Source organism: Plodia interpunctella, chromosome 6 (genome assembly GCF_027563975.2).
Source record: "Plodia interpunctella isolate USDA-ARS_2022_Savannah chromosome 6, ilPloInte3.2, whole genome shotgun sequence".
Taxonomy (NCBI): domain Eukaryota; kingdom Metazoa; phylum Arthropoda; class Insecta; order Lepidoptera; family Pyralidae; genus Plodia; species Plodia interpunctella.
In genome coordinates, this window is record NC_071299.1 from 6,007,259 (window position 1) to 6,029,218 (window position 21,960).

The 21,960-nt window shown below is 31.8% G+C and overlaps 1 protein-coding gene across 1 annotated transcript in view; it reads left to right on the forward strand.

Moving 5' to 3' along the window:
* Positions 1–306: 306 nt before the first annotated feature.
* LOC128670748 (uncharacterized protein) overlaps positions 307–21,960 on the forward strand; it is a 28,871-nt gene continuing 7,217 nt past the window's right edge. Inside the window, exons 1-2 of the mRNA XM_053746703.2 lie at positions 307–589; positions 4,038–4,086. Of these exons, the coding sequence (XP_053602678.1) occupies positions 4,060–4,086 (27 nt within the window). The 5' untranslated portion in view covers positions 307–589; positions 4,038–4,059. The remainder of the gene's footprint in view (positions 590–4,037; positions 4,087–21,960) is intronic.

Genomic DNA, 21,960 nt, shown 5'->3' on the forward strand with positions numbered 1-21,960 from the left:
ATAACTTTTTCATTTATATTTTTTTATAGATAGAATAGAACTAGTAGGATATAATTTTAGAAAAATTAGAGAATTACAAAATACGAAACCAACAACATCTAAACGAAACAAAGCCTGGCTGGTTGACCGCAATGTGGTAATAACAAGCCCCATAAAGGACCATTGCTCGCAGCGGCACAGCGCACAGCAGATCAACACGACAATACCTAGTTCAATAAAGAAAATTGCATAATCCGTATTCATGAATGAAACTTTCCAGCTACTAACCGAGATATTATCTCCGCGTGCTTATGGCGGGAAACCCTTACCAGTTGATAGAGAGCCGGCGCGTGCGCACCACGCGTCAGACAATCCTAACCCAATGAGATCGCGAACGCGACGTTTGTCTCAAAGTCTTTTTGTTCAAAAAATCATTTAAATGGAAGTATTGAGGACACGCCTCATTTCCCATTGTACTGATTTTAACATACTGTGACTATGCATTGTTACTTCACAAAGAAGTGTTAGTTCTACTTTCTTAAATACACCAAACAATCCTTGTGACTGAATTCTAAGTTTTGAATTTCAAAAAAAGGCAAAATTTCTGAAGGTAATTACAGGTCTCTCATATCAAGTCGAGCTAATTAGGTGCTATAAAAATAACTCGGTGCATACCTATGCCTTTGGGAGGTACAAACCTGTAACAATAAAATAATATGGCAATAACAAGACTAACACGCAAAATAATTCTGAAGAATAACTAACAAATATGCATTTAACTAAAACTAATGGTGTCATTAACAAAAACCACATCGTTGACAACGGTCATCATCATTAAAGGTGACATGTCATTATTTGAATTCTGGGTCAGTCGCAAAGTCCTGCTTCAAATTCTTCAAAGTTGCTGGCATGCCGAAGTAAATCTTCATTAGGTCTCCGATTCGCAAAAATATTTATTATTTTTCTTTTGCGTCCAGCCAGTGAGCGAACCAAAATGTAAAAATAATATAAGGATTCGTTCTAGTTTGGATCATTGGAATGATGATTCTTAAAAATGTTCGTATTCGTAAATGTTTAAAAACTTTCATATTATTGGTATATTTATGTATTAAATTACTCGGATATTCTGACTTTATATTTTTGAATTATTTCAATGTTATTTCTCAATATTCGAATATGCATTCCATGCCATGCCATACTTTCTTATTTTCCGGTCCTTTACTTGACTTTATTTAAAATCAAGCTTACAAAGATCTTTGTCATGAAGTCCCTATTATCTTTTATGAAATTCCTATCATAATATTCATAAGTTTATTCTTGACAACTACCATGTAACTATAAATTCAGATTCAAAATAATAAATAAAGACAGAAGGAAATGTCACTTATGGAATTAACACGTACATACAGTTCAACGAACTGATTAAATATTTTGGATCGAAACTGAGATCACTTCGAACATTTTCCAATGTATTTGGTTACATGTAAATATATTTAATGATGCACATAATCGTATCACTACTTATATAATTTTAGTCTGAAACAAAATGTAACGTAACTTGTGAGTTGTGAGCACATTTCTAAATAGGTAGGTACAGTTCTCGTAAATTTACGTTTATTAAGAAATATTAAAAATTTTAATTAGTATCTACATAAATCACTATTTTACAACCAAAAGTTCATTCTTATGCAGATTTAAGGAGCTAAACAACAATTCTGATAAGTTTATTAGCCAATAAATAAAATTGATTTTAGGATTAACATTTCAAGAAAATTTAAAACTAAATAATTGATTTACATATCAAATCAGAGAATCAACATAGTATTTATAAATTTAAAATAAAATAAGTAAATATAAATTTAAAATGTTATGTACAATAAATGATGAAATTATACTTAACTAGGAAAATCTTGATAAATTTTGAAGTACCTATTCTTTTTCGTCGATAAATTATAATTTGGGGATTCCTGTATTTTAAGCGTGGCAGATATTTTTCTAAGCAAGGTTTCTTTTTTTATATATATTCATATACATTATACGACATTTATATACTTATATTGTCCAGTGACCATGTCGTCACTGTATATTATTCTAATATAATAGATAATGTTAAGGTAGATTCTTTTTGTACGTTCACATTTTTGCCCTTGATGTGACAATCAGGTATCATACATTCCTTTATTTTTATTGTTGACATAAAAATATATATATTATGAACGCAGTTTAAATTACGTACCAAATGATTTAATGCTTTATCACGAGAGTTTGATGCTAAACCACTATAATTAATAATAATAAGATATAAATTATTTTTAAAATATGTGCTTATAACATAGGCACTGTCAAAGCATTTATTCCAAACTTAGACCTTTACAGACACTCAAATTTAAATAATACTTATATTTAACTCAAAAAACGACAAACGTTTATCTTTTCAGAATGGCCACTGAAACTTATGTAGACAGTATTGGTCCTTATCATGCCAAAAGGTAGTAAGCCTTTCTGGTGCTTTTTCGTCAACAATTGCTTAAAACTGATTTGTTTAATAAATTGCAAATAAATGTAATTAATCATCTTTGAGTACCTAGGAGCATAATATGATATAAGACATATTGCTACTGATATAACCACAAGGCTTCCAATCCCGAGCACCACGGGGAAGTGATGCGGTGTTCAAACCTCAAATACCGCGCTTCTTCCCGCTCGATTGGATTTCTTATTCCGCGTTTCTTATTTGTAACTCACTGAAGGAAATTATAACATCTTCAATTTATTATCAGGTGTCTTATGAACGTAGATTTAACTTCAATATTTTTTTAATGTTTGTGAAAATTAAGTAATTGTCAAAGATAAAATTTAATTTTTATTAACCTGTCTATTATAACCAGAAATAAAAAAAATAAAAAAATATGGGTATGTATGTATACAACCAAAAACAAATTAGATCATCAAAGCCATATGTGTGCTCAAAAAGTCCGACTACCTACGTACGTCCAGCTGATCAAAGCCCACAACATTTTACAATTTTGCTGCTCAAATCTAAAGTAACTCCTCGGATTTTAAATGCTTTCTAAGGTCTGATAATAATATTCCACATTTACATTCGAAACAATAAACATACGTTATTGTTGGTCAAAGAGACACAGGACAGCAATAGGATGACCAAACTGGTCTGTTATGTAAGACACAGTTTACATTTTTGACAGCTGCCAGAAATATACTCGTAATAGGTACAAATAGGGAATACGCGCGGAGCATTTCCTTTGGTAATGACATCTATCAAGCCGTCATACGTCAGTTCTGTCATATACCTAGCGAATTGATATTCAGGCAGCGATGTCATTTTCACTATCGTTGAGTATCCTATTGTGTAAACACTTTCTAGTAATAATAGTAAACGACGTTCTGATGATATTTCTCAAAAACCAATTTTTTTATTAAATGTTATTGTTTTAAAAGTTTTCAAAAAAAAAAAAACAAAAATTCATCAAACAACAATAAAAATTTTGTTTTCAAAGAAAAATAAAAATTTAAGTTAGTAAAGCGCTTTTTAATCTTAATCAAAAATTAAGTATCTTACAAACACACATCTACACATAACTACATATGACACTCTTGAATAATAACGAATCTGGTCTAACTAAGTATAAGTTATCGATCTCAACCTTGATAGCATGACAATTATTTTGCATACGAATATTATTAAAGCTGATCTCAATGTCAGCATGACGAAGTCAACAAACATGCACGCACTTGATGGTGCACCCACGTTTGACCTTCACTAATGTAGACCACAAATACTGGTATTAATCTCATCGAGTTATTTATCGGATCATGTGGATAGATTTCCGTTTTTGTATTATTTTAACATATTTTTATCTTTATACCTATAAAGATTAAATAAAAAATAATTCGATTACAAAGACATCAAATCTATTACGAAAGTAAAGATCGAAACAAATACCTACTTGGAAAAGAATCCCTTAATATAATTTATTATTAATATACAAAGATATATTTTAAATACTGTAATTAATAAGTCAAACTTTATTTTTCAGGTGCCCGATACTGGGATGAAAAATGTTTAAACAGCAACTATTGTTATTGGTAAGTAATTTATTTATAAATATTTTCTTCTTTTCAACCTTAAACTGAGTTACTATAATTTAGTTGACATAACAACCGTTATTATGCTAGCCATATTATATAGATATCTCTATCGATTGAATACGAATGTAGTTAGCTATCTAATAATTATAGAATACCATAAAACAGTTTAAATCACAATTTTATTACTACCATTTACAGTTTGTGACAATATCAGTATGCAGAATTTAATCGAATGCCGTTTTGTTGCATACAATTTTACACGTTAATTGACTTCCTTGATTCCTATCTGCCTGTACATATGTTGCAATTTCACACTCTTGAATTTCACTTTTTGTTGAGTCATGATCGCTAAGTACTACATTTTCATTTAAGTAAGGTTCGATGACAGTGGCGTAGCTCTCTAGGCAACCCTAGGCCATTGCATTAAGATCTGGAGCCCATTTCAACCAAGCTATTCATCTTGATAAACTTAAAATCCTATGTATAAGATAACACAAAAAATAAAAAGTATAAACTCAAGTTAAAGCAATATTTGTTAATGAGCTTACATTATGTGGATTATCAAAATTTATGAGTAAAACAGCCTGAGCCTTGACGCAAAAAAATATTTCGAACCCCACAAAAACTGGGTTCTCATCAGTGTCCGGGTGCCCTCTATGCTTAGAGGCCCCAATGCTCCCGGTAACTACGCCACTATGTTCTGAACATCACGGTTTGCAACACATTCTAATTTGATTTGCCGCACCTTGTAAAATCCTTCACTTCGTATTTGTACGCTCAGTATGTTATGTCATCTAAATGAAAAATTCTAGTAATTATTTACGTTTCCAGGGTTCTGAACATATTCTTTTTTCAGGAAATAATTATTTAAATTTACATGACTAGAACAACTGACGTTCTAATAAGTTTATTTTTCTTTATTCCAGCGTGAAGGTTTTAAATAAATCTGCTAAGTGCTAATCAAGCTTTCTAATGTCACTCTGCTTTTTAAATATAATTAAATATATATAGGTGCGTACACTTAATAACAACATAGATTTTGAATGTGCTTACAATGTTTTTAGGTTTACTAAAAATGTTTATGGCCGACCACCATAAATAAACGTGTTGTCGAAATCATCTAGACATGTTAATGTGATATCTACATTACGCGAGAGAAACGTTATGACATAAAAAATATACAAAAATAACCATCCGAGAAATAGTAATTAATAACATATTAATCTTTATGTATTATTATTATTATTTTTAGTTTTATAAGTTGTTTATTACTTACATGAATTTATTATTGATAAAAATTAAAAATTTAAACTAAAATAATAAATATAAAATTAATTTAAATAAAAAATTGACACTAAATCGCCGTCGTCGTGCGGTAAAGTTCCCAGAAGGCTGGCGACATTTCCTCTTTATGGCCAAACTCAAACGTTGGCCAAAATAGTCACCAGCCCTTGGGTCCCCAGAGATATCGACCAGGCGTGCGGAAATTTTTAATATGTTATATTTTACAAATACAATATCACTTATCACTTACACTTACGTATCACTCGGTTCAATTTTATACACTTATTAATTGTTGCTCTTGCAATTATTACCTTTCCAATCAAGATTAATATTTTTTGAGAAAATTTGGTACTTATTAACTAAAAGCCAGCCTGGCAGCCTGTGCAAATGTTTAATAGGTAGGGTTCTGATTATGGTAACGCATATGATATGACATGAAGAAACGTTCACTCTAATTAATTTATTATCATGTAGTAGTGTATTCAGTATTGCCTAGAAAGTCGGTTTAAATCATATATATGTTTAATTCCATATAATTACGATGTCCCTCAGCCATGAGGTGTAAGTAAGAAGGACCATCTTCAATCAAAGTAGCAATCATAACTGAGATATATATAAAAACAAAACAATAAGTAATCAAGCTCTCAGTTTCCTTGTGTGCCGTTTGATAGTGAAAGTAACCAGCTCCAATGTTTACAGTACTGCGATCATTACGTGCAATGCGCAGGACCCGTTCTACGTCGTAAACCAATTTCGACATTGCATGCGCAGTGATTGTTCTTACTTTAAAGTAATATGAATATAATAAAATATGAAGTATTTTTACAAACTTTTGTTTAACTAGGTTGGAGTAAAATCTAGTATGAATCAAATCTTGCAAGTTTAATTTGACTCACCTCCGAGCGACCCATTTTGGGTTTACTGTACGAATATTTTTTTTGTTACGTGTTGTAATTATATATCTCTGACGCCCATAAAATTTTATAAAAAAAAAATATTATTGTAAAAAAATATTTAATTTACTTCTGATATTTAAATATCTAATTTGTGAAGATAAAATAATGATTTTATCAACAAATCCTAAAAATAGTTTTATTAGATCATCTATTTAACATTTTACTATCTGCGTTTAACTGACACTATACTAGGTCATGATCATTTAGGGCTTCATAATTCACCATACAATTCAGGCTTAGGAAGAAAGAAATATTTATATAATTTTCGTATCAGAACTGAAATTATGATAAACCAAAATGTATTTTTTTTTACGCGACAACACACACAATGTCGTAACAATCGAACTATATGAATATAATCTGAAAATTAAAACAAGATCAAACAATAGTATCGCAAGAACTGTGTGGTAAAATTACAAGTCGGAAGTACCTCCTAGTGTTACCCCTATAAGATATACGTATGCATTCTTGTGGAATTATTGAGAAATTATTTTTAATAATGAGATGAAAGTATCTATCGGGGCTATCAAGACCGTGTTAGTTATTATATAATTATTTAAACAATTCGCAATTCCCTATTCGCCCTATTCGAGGAATAAATTTAAGATGAGATTCGTCTTTTACTGACTTACAAATTCAAAGTATAGTAGATGTAAAGTAACTTATTCGATTATTCTTCAGGCGTTAATATTTATTTCATAATATAATACAACATTTTTGAAAGATTGAATATGCGAGAACAAATGAAAATGCGACCGCACACATTTAATTTTCACTTTCAATTTTAACAGCAATCGTGTGTTGACATAATATAGATACTACAACAGTATGTAGTATCCGTTAATTTATGAGGAAGCTTCGAATTTGTAATGTAAACATACAGACACAACCGGTCGTAAATGTATGGGCGTTAAGCGATCGAAACAGTCAAAAACTGGGACTACGGTCCCAGTTGCCCAAAGATTCAATCTGAATGAGTTCATAGGAACAAGGCTGTCCAAATCACCAAAGATTTTAGTTAATTGGTCATCACCGTATTCTTATGAGATTCGTAAATTATATGGTTTTATTACACATGCCCTACAGTTTTATTTTTTTTTATTCATAGTCCCAAACACTAACACCAGTGATCATAAAGTGATTAAATAAAAGTAGGTATATTGAAATAAATAATAATTATAATATATAATAATGATTTAGATTTAATGTAATCCTAACATAGACATATTGATGCACTTAAACCGCTCTAACCACCGCGGTCCTAAAACAATTCAGTTATATTTTTGTCCAAAAATAATTGCGAATGAATAATTAAGAAAAATATTTCATCGTGAAGTTACTAAATTAAGAAATATTATTGTAAGTTTATTTGTCACATATTTTCCAACATTCGAACCAACTTACATAGAAAAATTTATATTTATTTATACGTCTATTTACATTTTGGAAATCTGCAAATTCGTACGGAAACACAGTGACTTATATACTAATAGGAGTATTTAAATAAATTATTAATCCCACTTACTTATATGGCATTAATTGGATCTAGTCCTCATCATATGGCAATAAAAATATTTAACCATATTCCAAATGAAATAAAAAATATTAAAAAAACACACATATTTACTAACCATCTCAAGGTTTTTCTTTTGGACAAATGTCATTACAGTATCGCAGAGTACTACTAGTAGAAGATCAAATCGATCGGTGATACCTTCGACTTCAATTTTAATCATTTCAATCATTTATAATAATTTAATTATTTAATGCATGACAATTAACAAACAATGTTAAATATTTAAGTAAATGGCATCTAGCTGCCCCAACGTTTGCTGCGCCCTCGCAGGGCGTCACCTGTACTTACTTATTATCTATGTAACATCTAACATTCCACTTGTGACATTGCAATAAACGAATCTGAATCTGAATGTGAATAAAATAGCAAAACTATCTATTTTCGTTTTCGAATAAATAAATCATAAATCTATGCTTGCCCAATAACTACGAAAATTGATCATCATTTGTATAAAAGGCAGTCTGTTCTTAAAGATTATAGGTTATCAGAAATCACCTCTTACTGCACAGAGTTTCGGTAAGACAAAAGGGAATGTGGAGCAAACTAAGCAAATTATCGGGCTGCTAACAGTCGCTTGTGTAACTGCCTTCCAGGGCTGCCCCAAGAGAATATTCACATACTGCCAGTTTGTAAATGAGGAAAACACTATTGTGTTATATTGCCTCACAAGCTCATTACGAATGAAACTACGTATACATATCTTTTAAGATAAGTAATAAATATCTCCAGAACCGTTCCTAGAAAAGGAATATTTTTTTTGCGAACTCAATATTTTCGTAATCTATTAATTAAAGGAGCATAGGCCAAAACGGCCGGGGTATATTTATATATCCCCAATATATATGTTTATTTTAGGAATTCAAATATCTTCTACTATAGATTACTATAGTATGTAAAATATTAATTTTACATTGGTACAAAAGTTAACTAAATGAATTTTGATTTTATGCCTATAGTTAGCTACATCATAGAATACATTCTATGATGTAGCATGTTCATTCTTGACCGTCATACTAATAAAAAGAGGTAGCCCTTAAGCAGGCAATTTACTATTGACCCGAGAGCAAGTAGCCACAACCAAGCATCGGCCGGCATCGACACCGCAGTTCTCTCATGTATAAACGTAGACCATTAAGATACACCCACTAATTTTACATAAAAGTTGAAGCTGTGGACGCAACGACCCGGTTAGTAAACTGAGAATTTAGAGATCCGTAATTTGAAATTAAAAAAGTAATATCTAAAAACATTTTTCAAGTTCATACGAAGATTACACGTAACATTGGTTGACTGGATATATTTTTTACCATTAATTAGAGGCAGTTTTTTGGAGTCAAAGCAATAAATAAAATTGGTTCGTTAAAATCGCAATTATACTCGCAAGAACGGGTTTCTGATTGGTAATATAAATTGCTTAATATACATGATATCAGCTAACATTTGTGCGAATTTAATAAGAGGAGTTGATGATCAATATTCTACCACTATAACGCTGTTATGTAAGTAAGCATTTTTTCCCAAAAACTTATATAAATAACTTACTTATTAGAAGCTACAAAGTATTTTCCTCGTATAAGCCGTAAGTCGAGATCTATTTTAGCTATGATTACTTTCAATATTTCAGGTCCATCATTATCACAGTAAATAGGCTTATACCACGACGAAAGCATAAATACACAATTAGAATGCATTTCCTGAAAAGGTACATGTATACCAAACGAACTTAGATACATCAAGAGCATTCTTATAGCATTTTTACTTCGTTCGAGCAGCGTTTATACCAAAAGAACAAAGCGTTATATTTAGAATATTTTTAAAATCTTCATCTGTTCACGCATAAATGTTCTAAGCAACTGTACGCACGCTCTAGTGCCGTTTACACCAAGTGTACGTGCATTCTTATTAGACTATTCCTAGAATTTTATAGAACAACGAAATAATTATCTATCGACAGTGCCTATTTGTTAGAGTAGAGATAGAATGAGCTTTCGCTCGTAAACACACCAAAAACGACAGGGATACAAAGTAATTCTAATAAACTATATATTTTGAATTCTTTTGAAATAATATCAAATTCCAAAATATAATAAAAAAACAATATTCAATTTTTCATACAAAATTTCTTTTTAAATTTATAAATATATTATAAAAACTAACTATATCTAAAATGTTTCATAATAAGCACATGAGCCTAAATACTTATTATTATTATTTATTACCTACTGAACCTACGTTTAGTTTTTACTACCGAACACATTTCACCCAAAGTTACGAAACTAAACGGTTAATCTTTAATAGATTTATTTTATGCCAAAACATTATATTAGACGTTTAATACCATATGGTACGATGTGTCAGTTATGTAATATTATAGAATTATAAATATTTTGGTTAATAAGTCAATATGTCAATAGTTTACTTGAGTAGTAGTATCTAGGTTAAATAAATATGTTTTATATTTTCAACCTTTTGAATAAGAAATTCCGAATGATTTGCTTTTTTTGTCAATTGCACATAAATTCTCCTCAATGAGAAACATAAAAAACATAATTTTATGTACCTATGTTTTGTATGTTATCTACTAGATGTTAGAGATCCACTCATAGCGTTTTATACTCACGGACTTTCATTTCCTTTGCTTATCAGCTGTTATCGGTGTTAATTTAAACCTATCAAAGAAATCTCAAAGAAAAACGTTCGCTCAAGTGAAACGACAGTTGCAGCGCGGGGGAATTTTCTCATGGCCATACTTTTTGCCAGGAACTTGCAATAAATTGGTTCAAAAGTTATTGCACTCGTTCATTACAGAAAGAAGTCAATTTAGAAATGTGTGCATTATTCGTCTAAATAGTAATCAGTATAAATAGCACATCATCAGTATTAAGTTTGATTTATCTAACGAATACTTTTAATATCATTTGTCAGGATTAGTATATCTCAAAAAAGGTTTTTCCCAATCTAGGTAATACCTAATTAGTTTATTTCACACGATTCTACTCGAATTTATCTACAAAATAATACCAAAATTAATTTGTGTATTAAACAAATATTGTACCCATAAATGATCATTATCATATTGTAGTGTCCAGATTAAAGCGCTGACCGTCAGATGTCGGTCTAGGTCACGCCGCAGTGTTTGGTGCAAACTTTCATTTATAAGCGTTTTAAGCATTTCCATTAACATGCCTTAATAAATTTACGCAAGATAATAAAAACGGAGACTAGTAATTCCGTTTACTTAATTCCGTTAAAATAATAATTACATACTTATTTTTACTACAGTTTAATTTATTTTTAGCGAAGCACCTACCTTACTGAAGCTTTATTTCTGCATGCCACATTTTCAGCTGCATTTTTAGCTTCACTTTTCTTTACTTTGTGTCTACCTACTTCAAAACTTGCAAAACAAATGCACCTACATCATGTTAGAGACTTTGAAAGAATGCTTACGAGGTCACCCGCATACTCTAAAACTTCTTTCGATCTAAGCTCTCTGAATATTAAAATCAGTAAGTGGTATACCAATTCGTAACCACGTGTATTTTTATCTATTTTACAATTATTGATAATTGAAGGACATGCCATTGCAATATCCAAGTAATTAATCGGTGCAGACTGATTAATTTTTAATAAAAAACCGTCATAATAAATAGGATAGAAAACTTTGTTTCTTATGGCAGATGACATCGGAGTCAAGGTTGTCACAGTATTTAACTGCAGAGATCACGAGATGTGTTTACCATCACGCGATAACCCTAATCAAACACACCAGACAGAATATTGAATATTATGAGTACTTAATATTTTGTGGTAAATCAGCCACAAAATGTTAAGTACTCAATATGCTGTTTCATCAGAGTTCCCGTATTCGATCCCCGGTCAGATCAAGATAAAAAAATATTCTTTCCAGATTGTCTGATGTCTTGGTTGTTTACGAGATGTTGTTAAATTTAGTATTATGGATAATGCCTATATTGATAAACATTGTGAAAATTAATAAAAAAAATGTAAACGTTCGTTGCATAAGTTGATTATTACCATTTACGCGTTGACATTGGCACGCAGTTTTGTACTGGTGCAAACATGGGATTACACACAATAGATTATTACATACAAGGTCCTCAGAAGTACCCACGTTCATCCAACTTGACAGCAGTATAATTTACTGACGCCCACAAAATATCCCCCAGTATAAGGATAGATACAAGCTGATTTTGTATTTATATTTAATTGGGTCCACTTTTTTTATATTAATTAAATTCGCGTGATATTTTTCCAATCACCATATCGTATTTCGTTTGACGATACATGGTAAAAAACATATGGCTATATTGTTTTGTAACCTAATTACTCTTATCGGAGAACTATTTTACGTAGATGAATTAATTTCTGGAAAATTTGACTAAATGCTATAATTATAACATATTCAGATTTTTCATAAAATAGTTTATTAAATTGTATATTTTTACTAATTTCTTTGCGATTTCTGAATAAATATTAAGGCCCTATCAATAGGACCACTCCATGAGTATACTCTTACAAACAATTTGTACTAAAACTATAAATTTGTGTATTTGGTATTTCACATACGGAGCAACGAATTAAGCTGATTTTTAGCGTGGAGAATGTTGGAGAGATGGAGAGTGTCATACGTTTTGTCGCCAGCAACAGCTAATATACTTTACTATAATACTTTAATTTTTTTTTTTTTCAGGAATTAATTCATCTTCAAAGTTTGTACGTTGTTCAGTGTAAGTGCAAGATATATAAGACAAATTATTTTCCCATTAGTATATTTTGACAATAAATAAAAATCGTTCATTAGAACACAACACTAATTGAGCGAGACAACTTAAGATCTGAACAAATCAATTCGTCATTTATGTCAAAAATAGGAATCTTGAATTTTTCTCATGGCACTTAAATGTAAGAAACATGTTTTCCCACGGACCATAAGCGAAAATACTTGTTTTCATTCTTTTCTAGTTATGTATTTCCCAATAAATACCTATTTATAACTTAAACACTAGCATTCATAAAAACTTATCTGTCTAATAAATAAAATACCTACTTCATATATAGTCTTACACAAGTTCTTTCCAAGTATGTGTCAAGCCATTGAAAAACTTAACAAAAGCACATTTATAAACGCTATCTGACGTTTTTAGCCGCAATATTCTTATTTCTATCTCGAAGAAAGACAATGTTATCAGCGACCGCAGTGGAGGTCAATTCTCAACAATACGAACGTTGGAAGTCAAGAAATTCAGCCAGACTGCGTTTGCGTTCAAGGCTCTGTAGTGAGAACCTCACCTCAATGTCACAAACGAATCTAATGATTAGCACACACACGCAGTGTCAAACATCGTACTGCACAACAAATTGAGCATTTAATTTAGTAACCTTGATGGTACAGTCAACTTCAACAACACCGAGCATTTTCTGAAAACAAACGATTGAAGAAAAGGCTCCAGTGTATTCTAATTTCGAGGGCCCATTTGGGAGAAGGCATAAAAATTGCATCATAAATTTGAGCAAGCAACATTCAGAGAAATAATTGTAATTACACGAAAATAATGTTTAAATCTTTCATTCAATTTCGAAGTAAGGAATTTTAATGTTGAATTCTAGCCAGCGACGTCAGCAAAATCTTTGAAATAAGTTAATGTGCTGACTGTAAGTCTATTGTTTAAGTCACTAATGGAAATTGATTAATTTACCCAATTAAATGTCGCATTGACACCAGACCACTAGGTACTTCCTTATGTACTTATGCTTTTAAGGAGACAAGTTTACCACTTAACATTAAATTGATCTTGCACAAAAGTACTTTACGTAATAGGTTAGATTTATTACCTATATTTATTTATGTATCATGAATCAAAATATATCAATTTAGTGCAACGGATTCCTTATCTACTTATTTCGTGATATTAATAAAAAACGCCTTAACTAATGTACCTATATATTAATGAGACTTAGCACGAAATGTTTTTATTTAATAACCTTTGATGATGGCAGACTTATCTATACTATTATTATAAATAGGTAAGCATTTATAAGTTTGTGTGTTTGAAGGTTTTGTATGTTTGAGGCGGGTAATCTCCGAAACTACCGAACCGATTTCAGAAATCCTTTCATCATTAAAAAGGTACATTTTCCAAGATTGCTATAGGCATATATTTATATATTTTATCTCAAAATTCCCCTGGGCAACATCTTGTATGTATTTAAAAAGCAAAGCGTTTCTTGTAGCTTACGATTTAGTTTAAGTTGTTAAAAATTCCCATACTAGTGGAACCTCGAGCAAAAGCTAATATTATTTTAATATACGAATAGATTGCAAATAAAACTAATTATTTTAAATACATCTTCATGATAATACACCTTGATCTGTTACGGTTCATTGCGACATCGAGGTCGTATAGTTCAAATGGTTGTCATTCATTTGTAATAATAGTTATAAACTGTATCGGTTTCCTCATCAGTAATTTGATTTATTAACCAGTGGTGTGGTTGCATACATCGCAATGTCGCGGGTATTGCCAAATTGTAATCGGCATGCTATTTCTGATACAATATCTATCGAACTTACTCTTATTGGAGCAAAAAACGAGGGTATTGCGAGATTAGCCGTTCTGTGGTGGAATCAGAAAGGATCTTGATAGTAAATGTATTTGGGCTAGACATATTAAGAAGTTAATTTTGTCTTAGCTTCGTTTAATTTAAATGTTTATAGTTTTTTCCGATTACTTGTTGATGATACGAATTCTGATTGTAATTGATTAATTGATTGAAGCAGTGGCTTTTACTTTCACATGTAACTTTATTAGCTTTAACAATTTCATCGCCGCTGCGTACTCCGGTGGGCGCAAACAATATACTTTCTATCATATCTGTGACTTTAGAACTATGCCATGCTTTCATATAACAATATTAGTCACTAGCAAATATATATTTATGTACTTATGATCAATTTATTTAAACTCAATCCCCAAAATGCCCAGTGTATACCCATCTTTTGCTACTAGTATTACGTATTAGATGCAATACCTTATGGATGTTTTAATTACATTAATCATTGCGGTAGCTTCTTACACCCTCGTGTAATTAATGATTTCCGTTGTACACTCCCGCCCACATGCCTTTGGAAACCACCTACATAACTAACATTTACCAAACACTATACTTTCCATGCTTCATTTAATCCTGTATAATTTTCATCGTGTTCAATCGTATTATATCTAGGTACAACGTAATCACTCTACGCAGCATACATATCACATAATCACCCGTGAAAAATATCAATTGCTTCGGGACCTTAAAATAAAGACTTATCATATCTTTATTCTTACCTCGGAATAGGTTTGGTTTTGTAAAAAGTTTTAAGAATTTTACGAATTTGCTACGATTTTTTTTGAGAATATAATTAATAACATAGATTTCAAAAGCCATAAAAGACCGCAGTTTTAGAAATGAATTCAACGACAGGAAGTTATCAGACAAAAGATACTGTAGATAATACGCTAAGGTACCTACAAACCATAGATTATTAATAAAATCTCTGTGCTAAACATTGTTCCTTTGTACAGCTCTTACAAAGTTCAGGTCACGACTTTGTTTACGTAAAGATGTCTTTGACTGAGACCCCGGTGAGAATGCATATACATTGGTAGTGAAAGCGGTCAGACCTTTCTGAGAGTCGCCCTTGCCTATCCCGTTTTGGTATTTACGTGTAATGACTACCTAGGTCCGCGTATGCTATGACATACTCGGCAATTCCCACATCATTCTACACTTTTTTTCCTAATAATTGAAAGCAGTATAGCTGATACTAGTTAGATATACATTTTACTTTTTTGTCGTTATAAAAGCATTACCTTTTACTTTCACATGTAATTTTATTATTATTAGCGTTAAGATTTACTCGTTAATTTTATAGCGCAATAATTACAATTATTGATTTAAGTTTACATCGCAATATCCGTTCCGATTCTCTTTATTGCGTCGTAGTATAGAAGTAAATTAGTTCGATTATACATAAAACCTTTAATTATTAATCAATTGGTTAAACCGAGACTCGCACCGACTGCCAAAAGTAATCGAGATAGTCTCGATTGATACAAAATTGGACAAATAATTGTATTATAATTGACCTGATAAGTTGTTTAATCTCAGGTTTCAATTAGAAAGCGCTTGTATTTTCGGCACATGCCAATGTGTTGGTTATGTAAATATTTCGTAACTTCAATCCGATATGTTAATGCATGGACTTCCGATCAGACGCATGAAGCGTAATATTTATTGTAAAGTAGTTTAACCGCACAATTATGCAACGAAAAAAAATTTTTTTAAGTATATATGTTTTACTGTAAAGGGCGATAATCCTAGTCAAAGCAATACATCTATATAACATTGGTACATATAAATATTTGATACTGATTTGTACGGTGTAAAATTTTGTTGCATATTTGCTAATGTGCCAGCTTAGCAAATATACGTTTTTGGCCGTTACATAAAGTAAGGTGCGGAACCAGAATTAGCAAATGGGGTCGAAATGGATTGTCAGCAAAATACCCGTGAACGTTCTCGTGAGTGCTGGAGACTGTAAATAGTAAAAACAAATTTCTGTGCTTAATACATTCGTTTTACTATAACTAAATCACTGGTCTCGTTCTTGACCTTAGATTTTTTTTTACAATTTCACGACATTACAATTATTTAACGTAATGTATGTCGAAGTAATGAGGTGGTTATGCAATTTCGATGATTCATGTCCATTCATGACATTAATAACATAATTTTCATAAGCCACATTACACTTATATTATTTAATTATTGAATAATACATTTTATGGAATTTTATATTCTTACATTCTTTTCGATAAGGTCAACAATTTTTTTTTTTATTAAAGATTAGAAATGCCATACTATATTTAATCGGCAATGAAAATATGCTATCTATGCTAATATAGGATAATATGAGGTAAGTCTTACTTTTTAATTGAAACAGAAAGTGGGCCAGGCCCTATTTCAGAAGGGAAGTAAACGTTTGCCCGTTAATGTAATTGAGTACATATTACACCAATTTCATTTTAATACAATGCTCTGTCTCACGTTAAATCAGGTGGGTCAACATGTAGTATTGTGACCAGAGCATTGCGAAAATACGGTGGCCACGTTTTTAATGCAATATCTATAAACAAAATTTAATACTGTTCCGTTATAAGACTAAGACCGAATAAGACTGTACATATCACTGTCAATACTTGGTTTCTTTTTCGGTGAAGGAAAAGATCGTAAGGGACTCTCGAGTCGAAGATTATTAACTAGGTAGGTACTGATAGTGTGTAAAATACTAGCTGTGCCACGGGGCTTCGCTTCCGTATGAATTTCGGGGTAAAAAGTAGCCTATGTGTTATAGATCAGATTATATTCTACCCGTGTGCCAAATTTTATATCAATCCGTCTAGTAGATTTTGCTTGAAAGAGTAACAAACATACACACATACATCCTCACATTTATAATATTAGTAAAATATAATATATGGACACCCGCTGACATTCCCAGCAGAGAAACGCAGGGAGCACGTGTTATGTGAGCTTATCGGTCCAGAGATTGTTGTCACCCGAGCACCGTTGTCGTCGCGCGCGATTACGTCAGCCAGCTTTCGTCGCGTGAGAACCTTCGCGCATTGTGCGCGCATCACTTTCATTGTTGACGCGGAATCTTAAGCGGAACGGACAGGTACAAGTGCGGAAGATCAGTGCATGTACGTGTACTGATTGTACAACATGTATTATTTTGAGCTTACAACTTTTTTTATAGCGAATAAAGTAGTGATAATGGAAAGTCCTTCTGGCGTGTTAGTCAACAAGCACAAATTATAAATAAGTTTATTTCGACATTTCTTCTGAACAGTGTTCGTCCTAAAACTATATAAGTTGGTAGTAATAAGTTTAATTACATGTTCCAAAATACGTCTGAATTAGATTTTAACTTTGACAAGGAATGTATAGGCGCTGTGTATACTCAAGTCCATGATTAATTGATTTCCCTTAGAAACGAGATTATTTCTAGGAAAAAGTGTTCCTTCCTATTACCTAATTCTAACTTATGGTCATAGTTGTCTTCAATCAGTTTCCTGTTGGATGGAAAATCGTGAAAGTGGCATGACTATATGTACCTGTAAAAAGTTTGCAAAACTATGCATAAGTTTTGCATACATATTTTCTAACAGTGCAAATTTTAAAATAGGTTAGAACTCCTTAAATAAAGAAAAAAATAACAATCGTTACCCGGGGTTATCATTAGTCTAGTACAATTCATATGTAACGCGCTACTCATTACTCACTCACCATTGTTTTGTTTTGGGAAGCACTGCGTCATTGTATCAAAATAAACACAATAGACAAAAGAAAAATATATTAATCATTGCACCGCCATGCTTTACAAATTGCTAGACTATGTCAAGGCTATTACAGGCAAAAATTTGTTAGATCACACAACATACCATTTTATTATAGACATGGTTGTCACCGGCTTAATCCATGGTAAACAATTAAAATAAATTGACATGTCCTCTATACATCTTAAAGATACGACCAGTACATTTCTTCCCTGGCACTGATCTCTAGTACAGTTATGATAAAGACATTAGTGCAGTACAAAAAATGCCGATGAGACAAGAGGCGACAATATTTGGTTCTTTTGACAAAAGCAGCTGGCAGAAGAGCCTAATCACCTTCCTTTGAAGACAAATGCAATCTACAGACAATGCAAACATAACAGTACTGCTATTCTAGTAGATGGCTAACGATGGATGTAACAGCTGGCTTTTAAACTTTTAATGCAATTTTTTCATATTAACATATGAAATTGATAGTGATCGCTTGTAATTTTTAGACGAATGTGATTAATGAGTTGGAATCAGCAACAATTTTCCTCAAAGAGTATATTTTTAGATGAAAAATAAAATTGGAGACTAGTCGTAACATAATCGTATTTTCATCGAATGAATGGAAAGTTTCTTTTAGCTCTCTTCCACGATCGTAGCTACATTCTAGCATACACTAAATTGATTAAAGTTTACGATGTCATGACCGGAATGCGGCGCAACCAATAGATTAAATCACGTAATCAATTTGGCATAGAACTTAACTTACCTATTATGATCATGCGAATAGCAGGTTCATCGTCTAATTACTCTTATCAGGAAATGAAACAGTTATAAAATAATATAATAAGAGCATCAATTGCAGAAATTTAAACCCACTAACCCAGATCATTACGAAATGTCATACAACGTAAGAAATATTTCGAACCACGGAACAGATAACACAGGTTGGGCCACAAAGAGGCGGTACCTACGAGGTAAATAATGTTAAGTCTGCGTGATCGGTTGTGATGTAAAAAGAATTAGATCACTAAAGCAAATCTTGTCAGACACATATAACAATAAAGCTTCTTTACTATCTATGGTGTGTATTTTTAAACAATGTTTTAGAAGATAATTTTTGTTTATTACATTTTGACTGCTAATTTCATAAACAAATTTCCATAACAACCACTTGATTACTAATTATAGTAATCGGTAGATACCCACACTTTTTGTACAAACTCTATCGATAGCCAAGGTACAGCCATAGTTTCTCAAGGTTTTACATATTGCCATAGACATTTCTAAAGCCAAATAGAGTTTAGTCATGATGGATGACGTTATCTACATGATTCACGAACACACTAACCGACATATTTGGTCACAAAATGGTCCTGCATGGCTGTATATTCTTCGTTTGTGCAATCGACGGATGATAGAAACACCCACACTTCGATCGCTTGGCGAAATTCGCATTAGGGTCAAAAGCACCATCAGCCATAGATCGTTGCACAGACTATAGCGCCATTACGTCGCCGACAAACAATGAGAAACGATACTGCGTATGCAAATCATTACCTGTACCAAACTTTGTTACTTACAATTAATTTAAATATCTGCCATAAATGGAACCGAAATACTTCCTCGTCAATTAAGGTATAACTTTTTTACATTGTTTTAAAGTTTAGCAACAAAATTTTAGCTTGTATATTGTTGTGACAGGATTGTCGAGATATGAGATCAGCGCGGCGTGCAAGTGGGCGATAAGTTATTCTATGTTCTTACGTTGAAATTTGTAGTGAAGGTAATACTAGGTACAGTAAAGGCATTGCAAGGTTCCAACTATGTTGGTCGCAGGTCCGCTGGTCCGTGGGAGCCCGGGGCGCCCGTCGGAGCCCGCGTGGGCTAACTTGTCAGATCCGCATTGCGCGAACTTACAGTAACCTTCGTCGAGTTTATCTACAGCTACAGCAATACGTATTCCTTTTATGAGGCTAATTAAACTCGCCCACTATAGTAACCCAAGCCCAAGTAGGAATATCAGTTTTAATCGGATGAGGTGAATAACCAGTGGTCTGTTTTTTCATGTCCCTAAAATGGTTGTCTGCATGCGTAAAATATTCTGCAAAAGTCACCGCCTATTATAAATATTGTTTTATTTTGTAAAATATCGTCGTATGAATGTACCTACATAATTTTATAACGATTTCTTTTTATATATATGACTTGTAGCATTATTTAAAATAGGTATCTATAATTAGTTAAAAACCCTACATTACGATAATTAAATAAAAAGTACATAAGCGTGACGTCATAACACGCCATTTCCATTCTGTAAAATTTAGTAAGTAGATATTATAAAAAAGTTCCGTTTTTTAATAAGTAAAACTGTTAAAACATAATGGTTTTCTTTCATGACAATAGTTGTGCATAATTACTAGGCATACCTACTACGTGCAAAGTGAGAAATTTGCATAGGGCAGATACATTTGACCCACGTGTCATCAGTAGGTGTATTTTTTTGTATAGAGAAACAAAATCTGCTGCTTTTTCTACGAAAATGACTAGTTATGTTGACTAATATTAGAAACAAGTTTCTCCCTAAAAGGTATGTACCTACGTATTTGGCAATAAAATTATATATTTGTTTTAGTCATAAATACTTAGTCTTACATTTTAAATATATTTATACCAAGGAAATCCTTTACGATTTTATTGTTCTAAAACAAAGTGTTTCTCACGCAAATAATTGATATCGTAATTTACATAACAAAATAATATATATTATTATGTATGACTAAATGAAAATTTTATAATGGCCAATAATTTTGACAAAATAATTTAATTACATCGTGGATTGTACCTACGTCACTTTAATTAATCTGTCTGTCGGTACGTCGCTAGTAGAGTCTCATCATTCTTCCTAATTGGTTCTTGTTATATTCTTCACATGTTTTTGTAAACATTGTTGATTTTATTTTTTGTTCATAACTAGCCATTGTTAGCGTTTCCTGGCTTTTAATAAAATGATGACCTAACTTGGCTAAAAAAAATAATATAAAAAAAACATGTACAATAAATTTAAAAAATATATTTTTTACTTGAAATATGAATATACTTTAAATAAATTTTCCAAAAAAAAATATTACATATTGATGGGAAAACGTATGATTGTTTTGTAAATAGGTATCTGACACGAGGTATCTGATAGGTATGTTCAATGGCACATCATGTCGTACCAATATAGTTCCCTCATTTGTTATTACATTCACGCCGGCACACTAGTCACGCTTTGGATATATCTTTGTAAATTAACACTTAGTGTGACATGACCCATAAACAGGGCTTAATCACTTTATTATTTGTAGATCAAGCTATACTATACCTTAATGACCTCTCAATTTTCAGGAGCCTCTTTCGCTCTCTCTATGGAAATTTTTGAAGATTCGGTTGTGATTTTACAACAGTCCGCCTGACGTCACCATCAATTAATCTATTGACGCCGATTAGCTGTCTAGGCTATGTTTCCCTTAGTCGCCTCACACGATATCCACGGGTGGATATTTAAATGAAATTAATGACATAACACACTTATGAAAGAAACATTAGTTATCATTGTATAATGGCTCCAACACTGTGAAGATACAACCGAGAAAAGGCTCAGATGAGAGAAAAA